Source organism: Pyxicephalus adspersus, chromosome 3 (assembly GCF_032062135.1).
Source record: "Pyxicephalus adspersus chromosome 3, UCB_Pads_2.0, whole genome shotgun sequence".
NCBI classification, from domain to species: domain Eukaryota; kingdom Metazoa; phylum Chordata; class Amphibia; order Anura; family Pyxicephalidae; genus Pyxicephalus; species Pyxicephalus adspersus.
The window spans coordinates 53607236-53627429 of NC_092860.1; the positions used below are offsets into that span (position 1 = coordinate 53607236).

General features: G+C 36.9%; 1 protein-coding gene across 1 annotated transcript; it reads left to right on the plus strand.

The window, feature by feature from the left end:
• The first annotated feature begins 10310 nt into the window (after positions 1–10310).
• On the plus strand, positions 10311–13562 carry KLF2 (KLF transcription factor 2). The gene is made up of 3 exons (XM_072404641.1): positions 10311–10672; positions 11280–12174; positions 12455–13562. The coding sequence occupies exons 1-3, from the start codon at positions 10601–10603 to the stop codon at positions 12628–12630; spliced, it is 1143 nt and encodes a 380-aa protein (XP_072260742.1). The 5' UTR covers positions 10311–10600; the 3' UTR covers positions 12631–13562.
• Positions 13563–20194: the final 6632 nt, after the last annotated feature.

The following is a 20194-nucleotide window of genomic DNA, read 5'->3' on the forward strand; positions in this document are numbered from 1 at the left end:
CTATGCAAATCATAATATGCTTTGATAAGTGCAGGCCAAGGATAGTAAGGCTGGGGAGGAAAGGTCCTTTAACATTGGGGGAACTCTTAAAAAAACTTTTAAGCCTTATGAAGTCCTACATAGCTTCAGGTTCTTCAGAAACCTATTGCTTTTATATAGTTTTAGTATTACTGCAGACCCGCATTATTAATTATGTTGTATTTATTTCTCTCACATAGTAATGATCAATCAGCGCATTGACTGGCATCCCTTAGTTTTTGTCATTTTAGGTTTTAAAAAGTCTTAAAATACATTAGCATAACTTTAATTTCCCTTAATAATACTTTAAATGTTTCCTATAATGATGCTGTTGAACATGTACTTGTCCAGTGTATGAGTAAAACACTTGGTGTGTATTCCCACCTTTCACATGGCTGTAATAACTGGCAGGAAGCCAGGTCTTACTCATGGAACCGGAAGTAAGTGAGGTAATATAACGTGTGAAGACATAAAAGTCTGTGAAAATTATAGAACCTGCTCAAGGAAAAAGAAAATAGTGACAAAAATAAACTAGACATGTATTGTCCAGCTCATAATAATTCAGGAACATCTGAACAGCAATGACTTCAAAATGTTTTAAAATAGAAAATTCCCTATGGTGAGAGTGAGCAACTTTTGTCTCCCTGAATGCCACATTATTGGACTGTTACTTGTTCATTGTAAGCGACATACAATAAAAAATATTTGTACACTACTGTAACAGCTAAATGATGCACATTTTATTGTGTTGCTGCATTTATGATTAAAGCATATGTATGAATAAAGCATATGTAGCTTAAGGTGTTTGTAACAGGGAATATGCACAGAATTGACATTGTATACAATTCCTACGATTGTTTACAAATACAGTTCCTCTGCATATTTACAAAGTCTTAGGGCTCTATTTATAAAACGGGGAGTCTGACATTTCCTGTTGGGAATCCGTTACTACTATTTAAACACATGGACCCTATTTGTTTTTTAATGCAGTACATATATATCCACCTTATATTGAAATCTGACCTAATAACCAGCTCTGACAACGGCTTTGTGTTTAGACAAATTCAAATTGAATTCTGTGTTATGTTTAAAAAAAAAAGGTCCATTCACACTTACTGAAACCTGTGTGTTGAATTAAATTACACACAATAACAGATTTTTTTTAATACAGTGCTCCACGGTATTGTGTTACCAATTTTAGTTTTTTTTGCTTAGATAAAGCCCCACTGTATATCTAAGTGTTTTTGGCAGTATATTTATTAATAATAGTATGAATTAATAATCATTTAAGGATACATATGACATGGTCAGGAGTAAGATCTCATTTTTTTTGGCTGTGTTTACTTAGTAAATAAGGTTTAGTGTGTGTGTGTGTGTGTGTATGTATGTGTATATATATATATATATATATGTGTATATGTGTGTGTGTGTGTGTGTGACAGTTGTAAATTTATTACTAAATAGAGTGGAATCAAACATAACACATTGGGCTGTAGTCATTAAAGCTCTCCAGGACTGAAAAAAATATAATGAGTGAACCTGGGTGATCCAGCCAATGCTTTTATACACAGTGGCGTTTGGAAAATGTATTGTCAATCATCATATTACATCACATTTAACTTTTCAACAGTGGACAAAGGTTAAAACCTCTCTCAGGTTATGATCAATTTCCCCTTAACATCAGGTGTGGTCACCTGAAAAGTAAGTGAGGAGTTTTTTCCGCCATAATAACTGGTAGGAAAAGGAGACAAAATAATGGAGTAGGAAAGTTAGATACCAATGTCATACTAAAGAGGTTTTGTGGCCTGGAGGACAGAAGAGTGATTAGGGACACATCATTAGGAACAATCGATATTTATACAGTGGAGTTTATTGCTGATGGAATTAGACAATGTTGATTAAGCTTTCGAAACCATGAGTACTTAACCATTTTTTTAATGTCATTATTAGATATCACTCTCTGGTTTAGACGGCACTAAGTGACTGTATTATGCTCAAAATATATGCAGAATGCAAATATACAAAACTCTCCCAGATAACTTTTATATTTATCAAATACTCACTGGCTCTCAAACTGAGTGGTGGTGGTACAAAAGGTTCTCCAACAGGGTTTAAAGTGGGTGTACTCCTTCTCCAACAGCATTTAAAGTGAGGAAATTTGGCCAGAGTGGGGGGAAAGTGGAACGTCATAGACACACAGAACAAACTAGTGAACATGGCCAATACAAAACACTAATCTGGTTCAGACAACTTTTATTTTTCTACTATCTTCCTCTTTTTGTGATTCACCTATTGCATGTCAGTTTTAAAGACATCTTTATTGTTACGTTGTGACAAATTGTGTAATACTATGAGTTGTTGAACTAATCAAATTTCTTTGCTGTTCCACGTCCTTGGGTATTGGCAGCTTCCTTCTCTCTGTCTTATCTTATATATTGTTTATTTATGTATAAATATTGTTACAAACAAAAATGATCATCTCTCAGATGGATAGTCCCTTGGATCCCTGGGGGTTAACATTGACCACTTTGGGAGGCATTGACTTGGGGGAATAATTATAATAGTATTTGGATACTGCTAACTACTCTCTAGTGCATTGTGGGACACAATTGATCAACTTTTTCACAACTGTTGGTTTTGAAAAGCACTAACACAGATGATTGATTTACAACAGTGCTGTGTTCAGTTAATAGGCAGCATAAGAAGTATTTACTTCATTATTTTACAGGTATTGTTAAGCAAGTTTTTTGAAACAAAAGTGTCTCTTTAAAGCAGCGGTCGCCAAAGTTTGCCACGCGGTGTCAGAAGGGCCCCGCTGGGGGGGGGGGGGGGCGCGCACCGGCCAGAGCCACAGACCATGTCCCCTGTATGGTTGGCAGAATCAGGGAAGTGGGTGGGTTGTGTCTCTGGAGCCTGCAATTGGAGAGTGGTAGGGTTCTGGCATCATGATGTCACTATGGGGGAAGTTTCTTCCTCTTTTAGTGATGTGCGGTCTAGAGCTGTAGTCTGTGGTCCGAAAGGGTTGGCGACCACTGCTTTAAAGGATACCTTGACTGCCCTGGTCAAGCCCTTTAGAGTTTTTTTGGGGGCTAAGGCCAGAGACAAGCTCACAGGAGTCATGTGAAAACTACTGTGCTTGAAATAGATGATAAAGCACAAAATAAAACATTTTTCAAATCTAAAACAATTTTGCATGCAACTATTTTGGAATGTGTTACAAACAATATGTGAACGTGGGAATAATAGTGAACATTTACCAATGAAAAATCGGTTACATTTACTTAATATAAAGGGATAAGAGGTGGTTAACCAACCTATTCTCTGCACAAACAGCTTACTTTCAGTATTAATGGTTTAACTGAATGCAGCAGAAACTTTATTGTGATCTATCTTTCTGTACTGGAAATATTTGCATAGCTGTTTAAAAACCAGGGCTGATTGTCGGTTTGAAAGGGATGTACAGCTCTTAATATATTTTTTTTTTTTTTTGCTTTGATTTAAAATGATAAACGTTTATGGGAAGAATCTGTTACTTCATTAAGGTTTCAGTTTTAGTGACAACTGTCATTATCAAACATTGCCTTAAACAGCCTATACATAGGAGTGTAACCTTTCAGACCTAGAAATCCAGGCAAATGCTATACCTATTAACTTAAAAAAAAAAAAGTGTGTATGTGTGTGTGTGTGTGTGTGTGTATATATATATATATATATATATATATGTGTGTGTGATAACCAATGTGATTATTATTTGATATTAGAATAAACACTTAGATTTCACACATAGTAGTCATTTTAGGTATTCATATTTGAAATACATTAGCTGCTTTATCTGACAAGATATATTTGCTAATCAGCTATTTCTTTATATACTTATAAAATTGTATAACTCTAGGGTAGTACAACTATTCAAAATCTACAGCTTTGCAATATCATTTGTCACTTTCTTACCTGCAGCTTTTTCATTGAAGAACAAATGGGCATTGCAATGCTAACAAAAACTTTAAGCTGTCTTACTTCAGTTCCCAGTGACTGAAGAATATTGCAATGATTGCATTACACATTGCAATATCAATGCAAATTGGCTAAATACAGATCAATCAAACCAAAGGTGTACAACATCTTAGTTTTTCTTTAGTAAGCAGCTGCAGCCTGAATAGGAAAGCCTTGCTTGCTGTATGAAACACTAAAGAGCTCACACATGTCCCCTGCTGATTTAGTTTTATAGCAGTGCAATCAACAAAGCTCTTACTCCCTGATCATTATAAAGCTATATTTCAGTGAGGTGTCAGAAATCTCATTTTTTGTTTACAGTTTTTAGGGTATTCAAGAACACTGAAATAATGATTAGAACACAAGTTGGGTTCTTCTATTGGTACTGGAAACCCAACAATAATCAAAACTGCTACATTAAACATGGCTAATGATTCACATTTTCCTTCTTCATATTTTCTATGTCTTCTAGATCACTACTCTGACAGAGGTGACAATGTTAATTGTCCATTGAACAAGGTAAGGAGTTGACATAGAAATCAGAATTACTAAACCACCTGCTCATCGTGGAGTTTGGAATATGTAAATTGCATATTTGGCTGGACAAATCGTAAAAATCTTTTGGGAGGTTAAATAATATACGTTTTCCACCTAATTTCCTTTATTTTCATGCCTTTTTCCCACTGATGCATGGGTTCGATTTGAAAAATAACTTTATTGTTCCTCCAACCATATTTTAATAGAAGCATTTTCAGAATTGTGACAGAAAACTTTCAGTATCACATCTGTATGTGGTCAGAATGTGGTGGAAGTTGTATTTCAGTTGTTGGATGCCATGATGATGCTATTTGTTAACCAGTGTGTAAGATTTTTATGTAGCAATACCCAGGACAGGTATATCAAAAAGGTTAATTTTGTATGTGAACCCATGATATTCCTTGGGAGCTTCCATATGACAAGGAAGTACACAGAAGATATAACTTTTTTTTATGCAGCAGACAATGTTAAACAATCCGGAATTTTTTTTTGGGAAAAAAAAAAAGTGTTCTGCTTGAGAAGTGTAGTGAATAAAGAATGGTAAGGTTGTATGACTCTATATTGTTATGTATGGTTCGTGGGTTAGAAACATTGGTCAAAGGTACATGTCAGCAACCGTGTGCATTAATTATAAACTGGTTATAAAACATATGCACCTGCCAGTGATACATAAACAACCAGAACGAAATTTTAGTATTAGTGTGGGACCTTTATTTTTTCCTACCTTCTGTTTCAAAGTTTTCCAATCAGCATGGAACAAGAGCTTTGTTGATTGCAGTGCTTTAGATCTGTCTCAGATCCGTAGAAGTGTCCACCTCAGGAGGTTTGGGCTTTTTATTCTGGCTGTGTCTGCTTTAAAGCAATACAAATTGTATACCATGAAACATTTTTGTTTGATGCACCTGGAATGTTTTCAGCTGATTAGGGCAATTTCACTCTTGACCGCAGTGTTGTACTACAGGCTCAAATGCAGTCCCAGCTGCTCCTATTCAACTGAATGGGAGTGGTTGGGAACTATATTTTGCACTACCAGCACAAACACAAGAACAAGTGTGTTGACCAGCAGTCTGGCTTGATGCCTGGGCCCAACCCATTGTTTGCTATGTACTCAGGAGCAACTAAATGCTATGCTTTAAAGTATAGCTAACTTTTTTATTAAAAAAAAAAAACACCTTAGAGCTTGTAGTAGCACTCTAACACTGGCACACATATGATCAGGGAAAATGCAAAAAAAAACGAAAGGCTAAGTAAGTGGGGACTAGGCTGCATCTGAGGTCTGATTTTGGGTAACGTATATTAGAAAGGATAGGGGAATCTGCACAGGGTTAGTTATACTAAGGTACACCATATGGACACAAAACTATACAAATAATGTTTGCAGGACAGTCTTACAAACTGCTTTTAGACTTTTATTCCTAGCAATGTCATTATAAAAGCCTGTATGGATTTTGCCCACTCCCCACATTACTTACACTATAATCTTTAAAAAATAAATCCCACAGACCCTCCTCTTTTCTTCTTGCTTCAGAACAGCCTTGCTTAAGTTTGCAAAACAAACCCTGCGTTTCTATGCAGTAAAAAAAAGAAAAAAGAAATAACCTTGCCTAATCTCACAAAACTTGTTTTTCTTTGCAAATCCTCTGAAGGGATAGTTTCTGTATAGACTGGATTTTTATTGAAGTATAAAGAATTCTAGGTGAACACATTCTCCTGTGTCATTATTAATCTTAATTATGACACAATGCCAACAAATTGTCAGAGCAAAGTTTTAAATGAACATCAGGAAATTTACTGTAAATCTTTGCTGTGCTTAGTTCACATGTATCTTGCACGCTACAAATCTGCAAGCATTTACATAGGATGATATGAAACATATCAGTTTCCCTAAGGCTATCATTACGCAAGAGCTTTTCATACCTACAATTTTAATTTTTTTTTTTTTTTTTAGAAAAATTCCTGACTGAGCTTGTAACTGCTACTTGTTTGCTGTGTGGAAGGAAGAATATTCTTAGTTTGTCAGGTGTACATGGAGGAAAATACCATAACTGGACTGCAGGCAACTAATTGCAAGCATGATAGGATCTCATGGCATCTCATGCATACCATAAGATGTAGAACATGTATTTTAAGCTTATTTGTAGTCCGCTTTACCCAAGCAAGATTATACAACAGAAATGCTTTAAAACAAGCTAGTTAAAAAATGTAAAAAAAATACACTTATCACTAATATTTGCTGTGTTACAGAGATACGGTGGCAAACGCTTCTGGTGTCAGATGCCTGCACACTGTAAATCTGACAACTCCTATATCACAACAAGACACAAAAGTGGGCTAAGGCAGTGGTCCCCAACCTTTTTTCGGACCTACGGACCACTAAACTTACGAACTCTGGACCGTGCATGCACGTGGAGCCGTGTGTCACTTAAAGGGGAAGAAACTATCCCCAAAGTCACGTCATGATTTCCAGAGACACAACCCACCCACAGACCTGAGCCTATGGGGGACATGGAACAAGGACCACAGGTTGGGGACTGCTGGTCTCTGTGTTCTCATGGCCCAGCTGTCAGATGGCCGCGGCCCACAAGGATTTGAAACCCCTGGGTTAGGGTATGGAACCACAATGCACAGTGGAGGGACCAGGCATCTGATACACCTACAAGTGTGTTAAACCTGATACAGACGTCCAATAGATATCAGATGATTGTTGCTGGAAATGATCTTCTGTGATTGTATGAAGTCCTAATTAAAAAAATGCGCTCTGTACACCCATTACTGTTCTGTGTAAGATGTATGAACGGCACCGTGCTTTGCTCTCCTCAACATAAATCCAAAGCTGTTTTCCCATTACATGTTGGTTGATGAACGACATTAGGGGAGCTCTGTACACGTCATATTTTCATTCAAATAACTTTCTAGCCTAGTTCCCAGCAGCACATACTCCATTTTTTACTTTCCCAATTTCTGTTCAGCTGCAAGAAGCAAGGTAAATACCTGTTACATCAAGCAGGTATTGAGGGGCATGTGACTGTGTGCCAATGCTTGTGCATGTGATTGGTCTCAGAGCTTACACAGGGCTTCCTTTTGTCTCCTGGCTGGTAAATGGAGTAGTGGGTTTGAGAAGGGAATATAAGATCAGCATGGGAAAAGTACTAAAGTAAGTCTGTTTCATTGTCTTGTACATGTAATACACAGCATTACTTTCAGGACCAACGTATGGTATCGCAGTGCTAAAGGTGTTGTAAAATATGTGTTTCCTGCATGTTACCACAATATAGGGAGATATGTTACATTCATTTTGGTGTGTTGTGGTGTATTTGTTTCAAATTACATCAGAATACATCTAGGCAAAACAGAATAACACAATTGTATTTATTTGTCTGAAGCTGTACTGTACAGCTAAAGACAATTAAATCCAGTTGTGTTATTCTGTCCTGCCTAGATGTATTTTGATCCTGTCCTGTACAATGTGGTGCCCCACAAAAGAACATAGGGTGGTTTGTAGTTCTTTACTAAACCTATAGATACAGTGTGATAGTTTGATGTTATTCCCATACACATGAAGTGTGTTACTGGCAGACTTGCCAGGTGAAAACAAAAGAGAAAAAAAAAGCCTGAAGGAAAAAAATGGATGTAACCACCACATCTAAGGAGTGGTATGCTGCATTGTTTTGAATTTTATTATTTGTGGTCAGCTTGTGTTAGACATAGGCTTTTAATTTTCCATCGAGGATTTCCCTAAACATGAACAGTGGTGTTTAGTGATCATTTGTGTTTTGGTGTATGAAGGGAGGCATCAGAGGCACCCTGTAGACACCGAGCCAGCTTGTCTGGTACAAAGCACTAGGTATAAGACAACAGCAAGCAGATGTTCCAGAGATGTAAGACCATCACCTTTTACAGAGGAAAAAAAACAGATGGAATGCAAGGCAGGCATCTCATAACTAAGGGTACCCTCACACATCATTGTTCTCTGTACAATATTATATCCTTCTTGCAGTATAGAAATGAACCAATATTTTAAGTAGTGTTTGATTTCAAAGGCATTACCTGGTTTTATACAGCCAACTTGTGATCAGATTACAATAGAAATCCTTTCATAGAATATAACTGTGATATGATGGCTGAGAACAAAAATAATAAGCAGCTGTAGATTGGAGGCATCATATATTTTGGACTTATTTAAAGCATCTTGCTATTGCACTTCTCCAGTGGTTTAACCTCATTGTAGGTGAGATATGGCAGGATGTGACCGTGATCTTTTACTGAGTGGAGAGAATAAACTTGTCAGCTGCTAGTTGCAGGAATGCAGACGGGGTCAGAAGAGGCACCTGCCTTACGTGCTGTGCAAAGGGCATAAGAATGAATGTGTACTAGTAGCCAGTGGTTGTTACAACCATGGACCCATAGCGGTGCACCCGCTTTCTACCTGGTTACCAGATGATAGCATGGTACTATGGGAATGCAGCTGGTTATACATGGAGGGCTGTGCTCTCCCAATGCAATCCTCAGGACTAATCTATTCTCCTTACAGATCAGTCCTGTATAGTGCAGAATAGCGATTCTCTCCCTGTCAGGCCTGTCACAGGGGTTTGGTCTTGGGGGCTGTTTGGGGTCGCCCCCTCGATAGTGTTTTCATGACATGACCAGTAGAATTAGACTTGTTGCCAAAATGTTATGACTAAAACATTGGCACCCTTGAAAGGTGGCACCCCTAGGCCTGTGACTGGTGTTTGTCAATAGGGTCGGTCACTGAGGGGTCTGTCTCCAAATTATATTTTACTGTGGGGTTCCTTCATTGAGGGGTGTATCGTTGGAAATGTTTCACTGAGGGTCTATCGCTGGATATGTTTCACTGAGGGTGTATCGCTGGAAATGTTTCACTGAGGGTCTATTTCTGGAAATGTTTCACTGAGGGTCTGTCTCTGAGGGGTTCTATTACTGAGGGGACTGTCACATTGACGCTGACAGAACAGTTTCTACAAACCTCATTTTGTGATTGTTTAGTGAGCAGACAACATGATATCTGTATACTGGAAATACAGGTTTAAGTACATGTATTAATGTGTGATAGTATTATTAGTGCATTTGCCCATGGCAGTACACAACAAAATGTGGGAAATGTGTGAAACCACCTTTGTAGGTGTCAGAGAGGAATAAATAGCAGTGCAGTCTGTGCTGCTCACCTATCACCTCCATTCACAGGGAAGCCCTTTCACCCAGTGACAACATTGTATGTAGGAGGAAGCAGCCATTTTTATCCTGCAAGGAATAAAAGTCTGGTTGTGCCTCTTCTTGTCTGGTATGAAGCAGCCTCACACGTGGAATAAAGCTTTGTACCTGTACACACACATTAACCCTTGAAATGCATGCTGTTTGTTTTCACCTTCAAACTGCTTTATAAAGTGGTTTTGTGCCAAACTTTTTATTTTTAATTACAGAATTGGAATGCAGTCAAAATTCTTGTCCTGTCCCTAGTATGTAAAAAAAAAAAAAAAAAAAAAAAAAACACAGCCGTGCAGCTGCTGTCAAAGATTCGTTTCCCCTTTCGAATTCACAGTGAAGAAATAATAAAAAAAAACTTGGAAAAGGCGGGCTCGTGAGCCTGGGGCTCCCTCCTACGTCACACGTACGTCAGGCAGCAATGTGTTGGCCTGTGTTTCCTTCGGTTACTAGGAGATCGCGCTCGAAGGGGCGTGGCTAAGTCGTTAAAGGGCTCCCTGAGCTGCTCCTCCAGCTGCAGTCTGCTCTGAACTGAAGGGTTTATATAGTGCTGCTAAATTTAGGTTCCGCTGAGCGGTCAGCCTCCTTATCCTGAACGTGTTTCCTCCTCTCTTCGCAATTGGTTTGGTGCTTGCCCCCCGTGCCTTTATTTATAATCTAGGCCCCCTCTCACCAGCATGAAAACTTCTTTTTTTTGCACATAACTTGATGCACGCACAGACCTCTCTCCAGGCAAGTTTATGGAGATCGACTTAGCTTAATTTAACTTGATTTTCCCCGACTCGTTGTCGCTTTTGCTGGCAATCCGAACCGGTTTAAGAAAACCACAGACATGGCTTTAGCCGAAACCATCCTACCTTCTTTTTCTACCTTCACCCACCAAAGAGAAAAATGCCTCCAAGATGTAAGTATGATCTGCATGCCTGGGGGGGATCAGATTCTAAAATATATATGGTTTAATATCTTTGTTTAAATGGAGTTTGCATATGTGTGCATTGCATTAAACCATCACACTGATACAATCCTTCCACCAGTTGCACCTAACATGATGATCAGATTGAAGCATCCTTCTGAATGAAGAAGTTTGTATCAGCTGATCTCCCAGCATAGTAAATCCTAACAAACCTCTTCACATGGTAGATCTTTTCTGAAAATGGCAAATTGCAAACTAAACAAACTAAAACAATTTTTTTTTGTTTTTCTTGCTGGCTTGCTCAATGCTTGTTGGAGCACAGGTGTGTTTATTGGAAACAGGTGAAATGGGCGATTAGATGTTTTGCTAGTTAGAGATCTGGCAGAATGGAGTAATAAGGTGCAAAGTAACCCCCCCCCTGTGTAGGTTTAGGATTTGGATACAAACATTTGTTAAGTAAAGTTACAGGTGCGTGGGTGAGCTACCTGTTTATAGTGTTGGTTGGCTGCGTGTGTGAATGCTGTGGTTGACAGTTCCTATTACATCGTTACCTACTTTCTTTCTGACTGTCTTTTTACTATTTTATTATTTTTTTTAGAAATGGAAGGCTGCCTATGATTCCAAGACGATGCACAGCAGTTGTAATGTGTCCGATCTGATGCATAATACAGAACTGTTTGGTTCCAAGAAAGAGGATGAAGATTTGAATAATGTTCTGGAATTTGTGCTGTCAATGGGAGCAGATAGAAATGTTCAATCATGTGAAGACTATTCACTGTCATCTCCTGAATCCTGCACTTACTACCAAACTAGCCCTTCTCCAGGGGGCTACAGCACAGATCACAGTCCTCCACCTTACACTTCAACTAGTCTTATGACCGAGTTGATGAGGACTGATATGGACAATTTCTGTCATCAAAACAGTGTCCAGGGAAGGTTTTTTGTCTCTCCAGCTTTTGACTTTCCAGATTCTATCAAAACAGAACCACCAATGGACTCCTATGGACCTGTAATGGGCTTGGTTCCCCAGTCATGTTCAAAAATTAAGCAGGAAGGTAGCACTGCTTGCATGATGGCATATGATCAACCAAGATTAGCAAATTCTCCACAGATGGGTGGCATTGACACGCCACCTATGAGCCCGGATGAACTAATGCTAAATGAGTGCCAAACTCAGCTCATGTGTCACCCAACCCTGCCATACTCACATGGATATCAGAATACAACCGCTTTCCATCATCCATCTTCCATCCAATATCAAAGTGCATCACAGTATGGACTGTTTGAGGACAGTTTATCTATGCAACCTGCTGCCACCAGGGGTGTCCTGACTCCTCCATGCTCCCCACTAGAAATCCTAGATGCCAAACCAAAGAGAGGGCGCCGATCATGGCCAAGAAAGAGAACGGCAACACATACATGCTCTTATGCTGGCTGTGGAAAGACTTATACCAAAAGCTCCCACCTCAAAGCACATCTACGAACACATACTGGTTAGTATTTATTTTGCTTTGATTTTGCTCATTCTGGGTCATTTTGATGCTAGAAATGCATGACTACCTGCATACATGACAGTTTCTTAGTATTTGGTTAAAGTTTTTAAGTGGTTAGTTTTAAAGTTTATACATTTTTCTTCAGTTTTAAACTTGAAAACTTTTTTGTAGAATTAAATATCATCCAGGAAATGTATTTCTTGATCAATGTCAGAATTTCATGCATTTTTAGAAGACATTAACTATAAGATAATTAACCTTTTCTGTGTTCTCCCTATAGGTGAGAAACCGTATCACTGCAATTGGGAAGGTTGTGGATGGAAATTTGCCAGATCTGATGAACTGACACGCCACTTCCGCAAACACACCGGCCACCGACCCTTCCAGTGCCACTTGTGTGAGAGGGCCTTCTCCCGCTCCGACCACCTGGCCCTACACATGAAGAGGCACATGTAAAATCTTGGTGTCTGTGAAGCAGCATGGGATGTCACAACCACATAAACTTTCTATTGTGAATCTTTCAGGGTCCCACTGTAGCTGGTACTGCATTATGGGGGCAACATGCCTTCTATAACTCTAGTGGACCTTGCATTGAATGACTTGATTTAAGGAGGAACAAAAAACACAGGCTGGACCTAATAACTTGAACTTGTGCATTAACTGGAATGCCTCTTGGATGGGGTTGCATAAATATTTTGGTAGCTACAGTGTATATCAGTCCTTAATGATTGTTAACTCTTTGCTTGCTCAAAAGCAGCAAAAGGCATTTTAAAGGGCATTTTTGAGTTAAACGTGGGATTTAAAAAAAACCCTAGCTATGTTTCATTGTGTAATACAGACTATCTGTGTATTTTCAGATTTTGGAAATTTAAGAGCACTTCCCAGATCCTATTACTAAAGTGTGCAGCTCTAACACACCAGACATGAAATGGTTTGTTGGTAATGCTACTTATATGTGTATATGATCTGGATCCAGTCTTCCAGAAAAAAAAACAGATATTCTGTACTGTATGATGCAGCAACTTTTTTTTGTACATGCCATTCATTGTTCAGAATTTTGATTTGTAACTGCCTAATAGACAATGTTTATATGAAACTGCCATATCCCTGACCTTTTTCCTTTGACAGGATAAACATTTGAGTATCTAAACTTTTTGTTTAAGTATATAAACTGCATTAAGAATTTTTTTTTCTCAGTTGGAATATATTTTTATATAAACAGTGTGTTTGGTCACATTACACTATAAAACTGCAGGGCTAGAGGTCTTGCTAAAGTAACCTTTTTATAATATATATATTTATGTGTAATTATATAATTTTGTAAATAAGTTTGTAAAATGACTTGTACAGTGTAAATATGATGACAAATGGCATATTGCTATGTTTTTTTTTTGTTTTGTTTTTTTAAGCAGGGAAAAGACTTTAAATGATCTGCAGTTTTTTTTTAATAAAAAAAAAAATTAATGGAAATGTGGTGTTTTTGGTTTACTTTTTCAATTTACATCTAATTGTTTCATATGCACTCTTCTACATACAATAGGAGAAAAAAAACAATGTGCAATAACCCATAGCAACTAATCAGCAGACTGATTTTTAGTATAGTCTATACTTCTAAAATGTATAATTTCTCTAGTGGGTTGCTGCATTTAGTTCTCGCTAGAATATAAGCCTTATGCTGATATCGAAGATTAAATTCTATTTTCTGGATAATGGGGGGGGGGGACTAATTCTAGGATAGTAAAGCCAATCCTATTACCAGTCTGTGCTCTATAGCTATTTGGCACTAATAGGAAAGTTTTCTTCTATGAAATCATGAATTTCTACATTACTAACAGATTCCTTTATAGTTTGTCAGTTTTTTACTGCATTTATAAGATTAGAAAGTGTGTCCGAATGAGCTTCTACAGTATTTCTGTAGTTGGCTGTTTATTGTGGTTTTATGATTCCGCTATAAAAGTATGGTGCAAAAACTGTGCGCCAGGATCAGTGTTGCGTTTGTTTCTCAATAGCAGGTAAAACTTTGTACACATTTGATTTGTGATTAGAGAAATGAAAAACCCAATCGTATAATTGGCAAATTGCCAAGATTTACATTTTGCTCTTTTATATAACAAGAATGATCCTGCCAAGCATCCAGAGGGCACATCCAGACAGGTGCGTTTGGTGATGTCTCTATTAGAAATGCAGCAAGTTACAAATCGTACTGGCATGCAGTTGGACGAGCCTGCCAGCAGAATACCTACAGATAAAGATGCTGCATTAGCAGTACTGTGTCTTTGGTAAGCAAGCAGAAAAGTTCTCTACCCATTTGAAATACCAGGACCAAAGTATTCAGAGTCAAAATGTTATTTGGCTAGCCTAAAACTGCAAATTTAAACTCTCTGATGCAGGGCTGATGTGTGTAGTCAATAAAAATGAAAAGGTATATCTACCACACAAATACTTTATACCATTTGTTGTCTGGTCATCGTAATTTGTTACATTTTACAATCTCTACATTGCTTCCCAAATGACATTTTTCAGATTCTTCCATGGCATCATTACACAAACCATAGATTCTACCCTTGCTACATTTCACAATCTATAGATTTACCCTCAATTATTTTTCACAAATTCTAGATCCACAACTTCATTTCAAAACCATTGATTCTTACTTACAAAATGTAGAGGAGTTGGAACCTACATTTCACAAACAATGGATTTTACCATAGATTCTATCTACCCCAACTACATTTTACAAACCATGGGCTCTTCTCCAAGTTTAAACAGGTTTTATTCAATAAGTCATGCATCTATCTAGTTGGGAAATACTGAATACATTTGTTACTCAAGCAAAAAATCCTTTTAGATGAAGAATTTAAAATTAGGAGCTTACAAGTTTTAATTATTCCTATTCAGAAGTATTGAATTTAAACTGGCACTGAAAATCATAAACATACCTAAAAACTGTGCCATTTTTTTTAGACTGAGATATAAATAAAGCAGTAAGTGTTATTACAAGCACATGGTGATTTTATGGAGTATACAATGCAGTCTATTGTTAGATAATGTTGCTTTGTGTTTCTGTAGAAAGAAGCTTTTATTATTATTATTATTATTATTATTAAACAGGATTTATATAGCGCCAACATATTACGCAGCGCTGTACATTAAATAGGGACTTTTATAATAAAAATCAGTAAAATACCTGCTAAATATTATATATATTAGAAGTCTACAAATTTTTAACTTCTGATCACCTGCTGAAAAAAGATTGAACAAAGCCATTGGTTGGATATCATTGTGCAAAAGTTCAAGTCGGCATTGGTAGTTCGGTGAAACTTCTTTCTTCGGCAACATATGTGTTAAAGAACCGTAACTGCATAATTTGACTGAATGTAAAAATAGCTCCTTTCGAGAGATGCACAGAAGCAGCACCTGCTCACTGATATGGAAGAAAGAACCTCTCATTTCACTTTTATAGAGTCACACGTGCTTAGTAGCAATAAGAAAAAAAACATTGCTAGATCTACAACCCTAATTTAATTAGTTTAGTAGTTTTCAAAATTTTCATTTGTTATTATTTTCAGTTATTGTATGCTTGGCTGAGCTTCTATCATCTCAGGATGAAAGAAGGTGACAGAGAACAAATCATAAATATATATAATAGGCATGATGTTCTATTGTTTTATGATCTGTCTATAAACTAGATGATGTTTGCTATAAGCTACTTGTTTAAGCATCACTAAAAATACACTGAAAATTCAACACGTATATCAATAAATTATCGGCTCCCTGTATTGATCTCAGATTGTTTACCTACATACTGGAGAATCTTTGCATACGATCACTGTTTTTTTCACCTGCAATGAAAGCTGTTAAGGTTGCTGTATAACATATAGCAGGTGGATTTATGATTTGATGTATTTATCTGCATCTGCACAATCATAGCACCCTCTTGTGGTCATATATATATAAAGAAATTATTTGTAATGCTAGCAATTTCAGAATTATAACTAAGTCAGCAGTGAACAATTGCAGCATTAAAAGAGACCAGCAGAAGTGGGCAGTCAACTCCTGCTGACCAGAAAAGAAAAATAGTGGGTTTACTAAATCAAGCTAATAACCTGAACGTGAGGGACAGGACAGTGCAGAGTACCAGACAATAAAAGATAGAAACTTGTAGTACTAAGATTGTTAGCCCAAGAGCCACCATCAAAAACAATCTCATTCTGGGGGGCCTAAATAAATGGCAAGTGCATGCTAAGCAAGCAATGAGCACATTTGCAATGGAATACATATTTAATGGTCAAAAAGCTTAAACGTAAACCAACCTGAGGTTGGACCAAAACCCTTAACCTCATGGGGTGGGGTTAACAGCAATTTGCATCCTAACTAATTATAAACAGTATAGGCCCCAAGTTAAAAAAAAATAGGTCTACAGGTGCCCCAATGGTCTTACGTTGGGTATCAGGATTTTAATGTATTGTCTTATGTACAGGGATTTTCTCTTACTAAATATTAAGGAAATATAACATTACAGTTTTAGTTATGGATGTAGAGATGAGGACTCTGATAGGTACAATAACCCTCTCTATTTGTTATCTTGCCACTGTCACTGAGAAGGATGGGAAATCAAACTTCTTTCTGACATCTGCAATAGATTGGGAATCTTTTAGTGCAGACATTCCTTCCATTTCCATTCCTTTCTTCACACTACCTTTTGTATCTACAGGACAGCAAGTGGTGGAAAAAATATGTGACAAGTATTTTATTTTGGCTGGTTGATGGGAAATTTGGTGGTACCTACCTTGGTTTGAAAAGCATTCCCAAGTATCCAAGTGGCGTAAAGGGATTTAATTTTTTTAGAATAACAATAAATGAAGTGAGAGGTACTTAGATCTTGAGCACAGCTTACATGTTCATTGTTACTGATCATCCAGGTAGTGATGGATTTCAATACTCAGCATGCACAAAGGGGCAATAAATGACAGTAATGCCTTCAACAAGGTTCTGGTTGCTGAAGAAAAGGCAAAGTGCAGGCAATTATATTGGAAGTGGAACCCTTAACATTTCTGATGTAGAGAGAGGCATCTTCTGGATCAACATATACCATTTAGTCCCTTTTTGGATGAACTTGGCAGTGACATCTATGGACTATATGACATTTGTTGATCTGTCCTTAAATACAGATTCAGTATGGATCCCCCTGGGAATTTATATCCTGAAAGATGGTAATATAAAAGTTTTGTGTTATATCCAAAGAGGGAACTGAGGAAATATCTCGGATACTCCTGACTACCTAATAGTAGAAAAGATGGCCGGAATACTGCTAGCTAAAACTTTTTCTCAGGTCCTGTGATAACTTGACTAGGATTTTCACAAAGCACTGATTTTCACTTATAAACTGCCTGTTTGCTTTAGTTCTCAGAATGCAATTATAAGATTCTATAAAGGAGGTATAGTTGCCCAGCAAGCATTTATATATTAGATACGTGTCAGGAATCTGCTGGAGATGCCTCTATACACAGGGAACCATGTTTTGCATTTGGAGAACTTATCCTAAAATTACAACATCCAAAATTATCCATGAATCACCCTATTGTCAGTTATTCTACATCCTAGAAATAAATAAAATGATTCTTTTCTCCATTTTCTGTCCTCTGCCAATATAGTTACTGCCAAAGATGTGTGTGTAAAATAGATGCCATTTATCAAATGCAACAGATGCTATCCTGGGAGAAGGGATATACAGATGTTTTTCTCATAAACATGACCATTCTGTGCATGCTCTAGATTCTATGCTGATTTATCATATTTTGAAATCATATCAAACCTCCTTCTGGGACCTAGGTTATATTATTACAGTAGTGTGCCTCTATGGGGTGCACGCAGCACCCTTTTTCTTCTTTCTACTCTCCTGGCTTTTGTTTCCTGTCCATCCTTCTGTTTTTTTAATTCTATCATGTTTCTTAAATTAAGATTGCCACATGTTTGTGGGATTTTGCTTGTGCCAAGGACCTGTCTGAAGCCAAGACCATAGCCTCAATGAGTTGGTAATAAATATGTGTGCCATTATAATAAATGTAATACTTATACTAGCATAACACTATGCATACTCACACGTCAGTGAACTGCGACTGGGAAATACTCTTTCTTTATTCTTTTAAAATGTTTTCAAAGTTACTTTAGCTGAATTCATTTCCAGATGTTCACATTTCTTTTGTAACTGCGATAGTTTCCTAGGGGAATCTCCATGTTATTCTTTGTCATTAACTCATCCTTCATGTTCTTTAACTTCTTATGTATATTCAATGCTTTTATAACCTGCATTCAAACTAATAAAAAAAAAACTACACGTAAAATATTTAACTGTAGAGTTAACTGTATACTGGAGGATAGCTGGATTCAGACCTTCTGTAGTGTGTTATTTTATTGTGCATATATTTTCCATTGACCTTGTAACACACCTGCATTTTTTTAGAGCATCAAAATGCACAAATACTTCACATGCTGATTGACATTAAATGACCTCCCCTGATAAATATTGTTTTCTCCCTTCCTTTTATTTTCCTAAATAAGAATAATCAACCAGTTGGAGTGGTCTAGTTTAGGAAAGCGATGAGCCAACTGTCAAACCTCTCACATTTCAAAATCCAGCATGGGTAGCTTGCCTGATTCAGTAATTCTATCATACCATTGAACTTAGATTTATTAGTAACAATCTTACCTTATAAAAAAAATACTCATAAAATACACATACCGACTGTATATCTCAAGCTGTGAAAAAAGGGTTAAATATTCTCCAATGAAAAATGAACCAAAAATTTTAGATATACCATCTACTTTCTAGTGACATTTAATTTTTCATCCTATAAATAGATGTGCTCAAGAAACAACCATTTGACTCAAAATTGGAAATATTTCAGACCCCAGCCTTTTGGCTACTGGTGGACAATACGTAAAGTGTATTTTTGGGCAGCGATAGCATAATTACTTTTTTTTTTTTTTTTTTTTTTTATTATAGTCCCGTTTGAGTGTACCTAATGTGAAAAAAATGCACGTCTAATTTCTTCAAACACCTTTGGATAAAAAAAATGATAATGTGTCTCCCTGGTTCACCACATCTGTATTGATTTGAATACACTTTCCTGTGTAGAATACTGTGGCAAAAATATATGTTCTTCATGTATCATTCAGGCATATATCTTGGGTCTCCCTAACAGCCACAAATCACAGTAATGCTTTCGACACTTCACCAGTGGAACTATCTTTCTGAGGAAAGACCTTAATAAACTGCTGATTTTTTTTTTTTATTTTGGAATGAGGTGATCACTGAAGGACACACTTACTGGTGCACTGCCAGAAAGGAAGTCAGGGTTGGAAATGGATCAAAGTCAGGAAGGTGTGTACGACACTTAGAAAAAAAGTAAGCATGTTTTGGCATCTTTTCAGTCTGCATAAATCAGTCCAATCTTAGAAGATTCTGTATTGTGGCACAGTAATTAAGAAATATTTTCTGAGCATTAAAACAGTGGCATATACTGCAGTGTATATAGCAAGCAGGTCCCAGGTTTTGTGTATCTTTTTCCCTTAAAGTCATCCCCAAAGTTAGGCCCATGTTCACCATTTTCACTAGCTCTAGACTGATTCTGTGTTCAGATCCAAAAACATACAGATTATCTCCATTTTACATACACATATATTGTATTACTGTCTGTTATCCATTTACAAAAATATTATAGTGCACATTGGAAAGATATACATTGTTATATTATTAAAAAAAGCCTAACTGGCGTATACTTTATTAAAACTACAGAAATCAGAACAAAAGTGAGGTTTATTCTAAAAGTCTCCTACTAACATAAATCAGAGTTCAGTTTATAAAAAAAAAAAAAAAAGACATTGTAAACTTAACTTAGTTTTCAAAGTAGACATGTCAGTACAATGAAAGATTACAGAATCACTCGCTATTTAGTAATTAATTCATATTTTCTGATATGATATGTGATCTATATACAAATCTTCTATTTGGTGTATA

Excerpts from the sequence above, each read along its gene's own strand:
- KLF2 (XM_072404641.1), top strand. The coding sequence starts at position 10,601 with ATGGCTTTAGCCGAAACCATCCTACCTTCTTTTTCTACCTTCACCCAC. Across the intron at positions 10,673-11,279 it reads GAGAAAAATGCCTCCAAGAT|AAATGGAAGGCTGCCTATGA; the intron begins GTAAGTATGATC and ends TATTTTTTTTAG. Across the intron at positions 12,175-12,454 it reads ACATCTACGAACACATACTG|GTGAGAAACCGTATCACTGC; the intron begins GTTAGTATTTAT and ends TTCTCCCTATAG.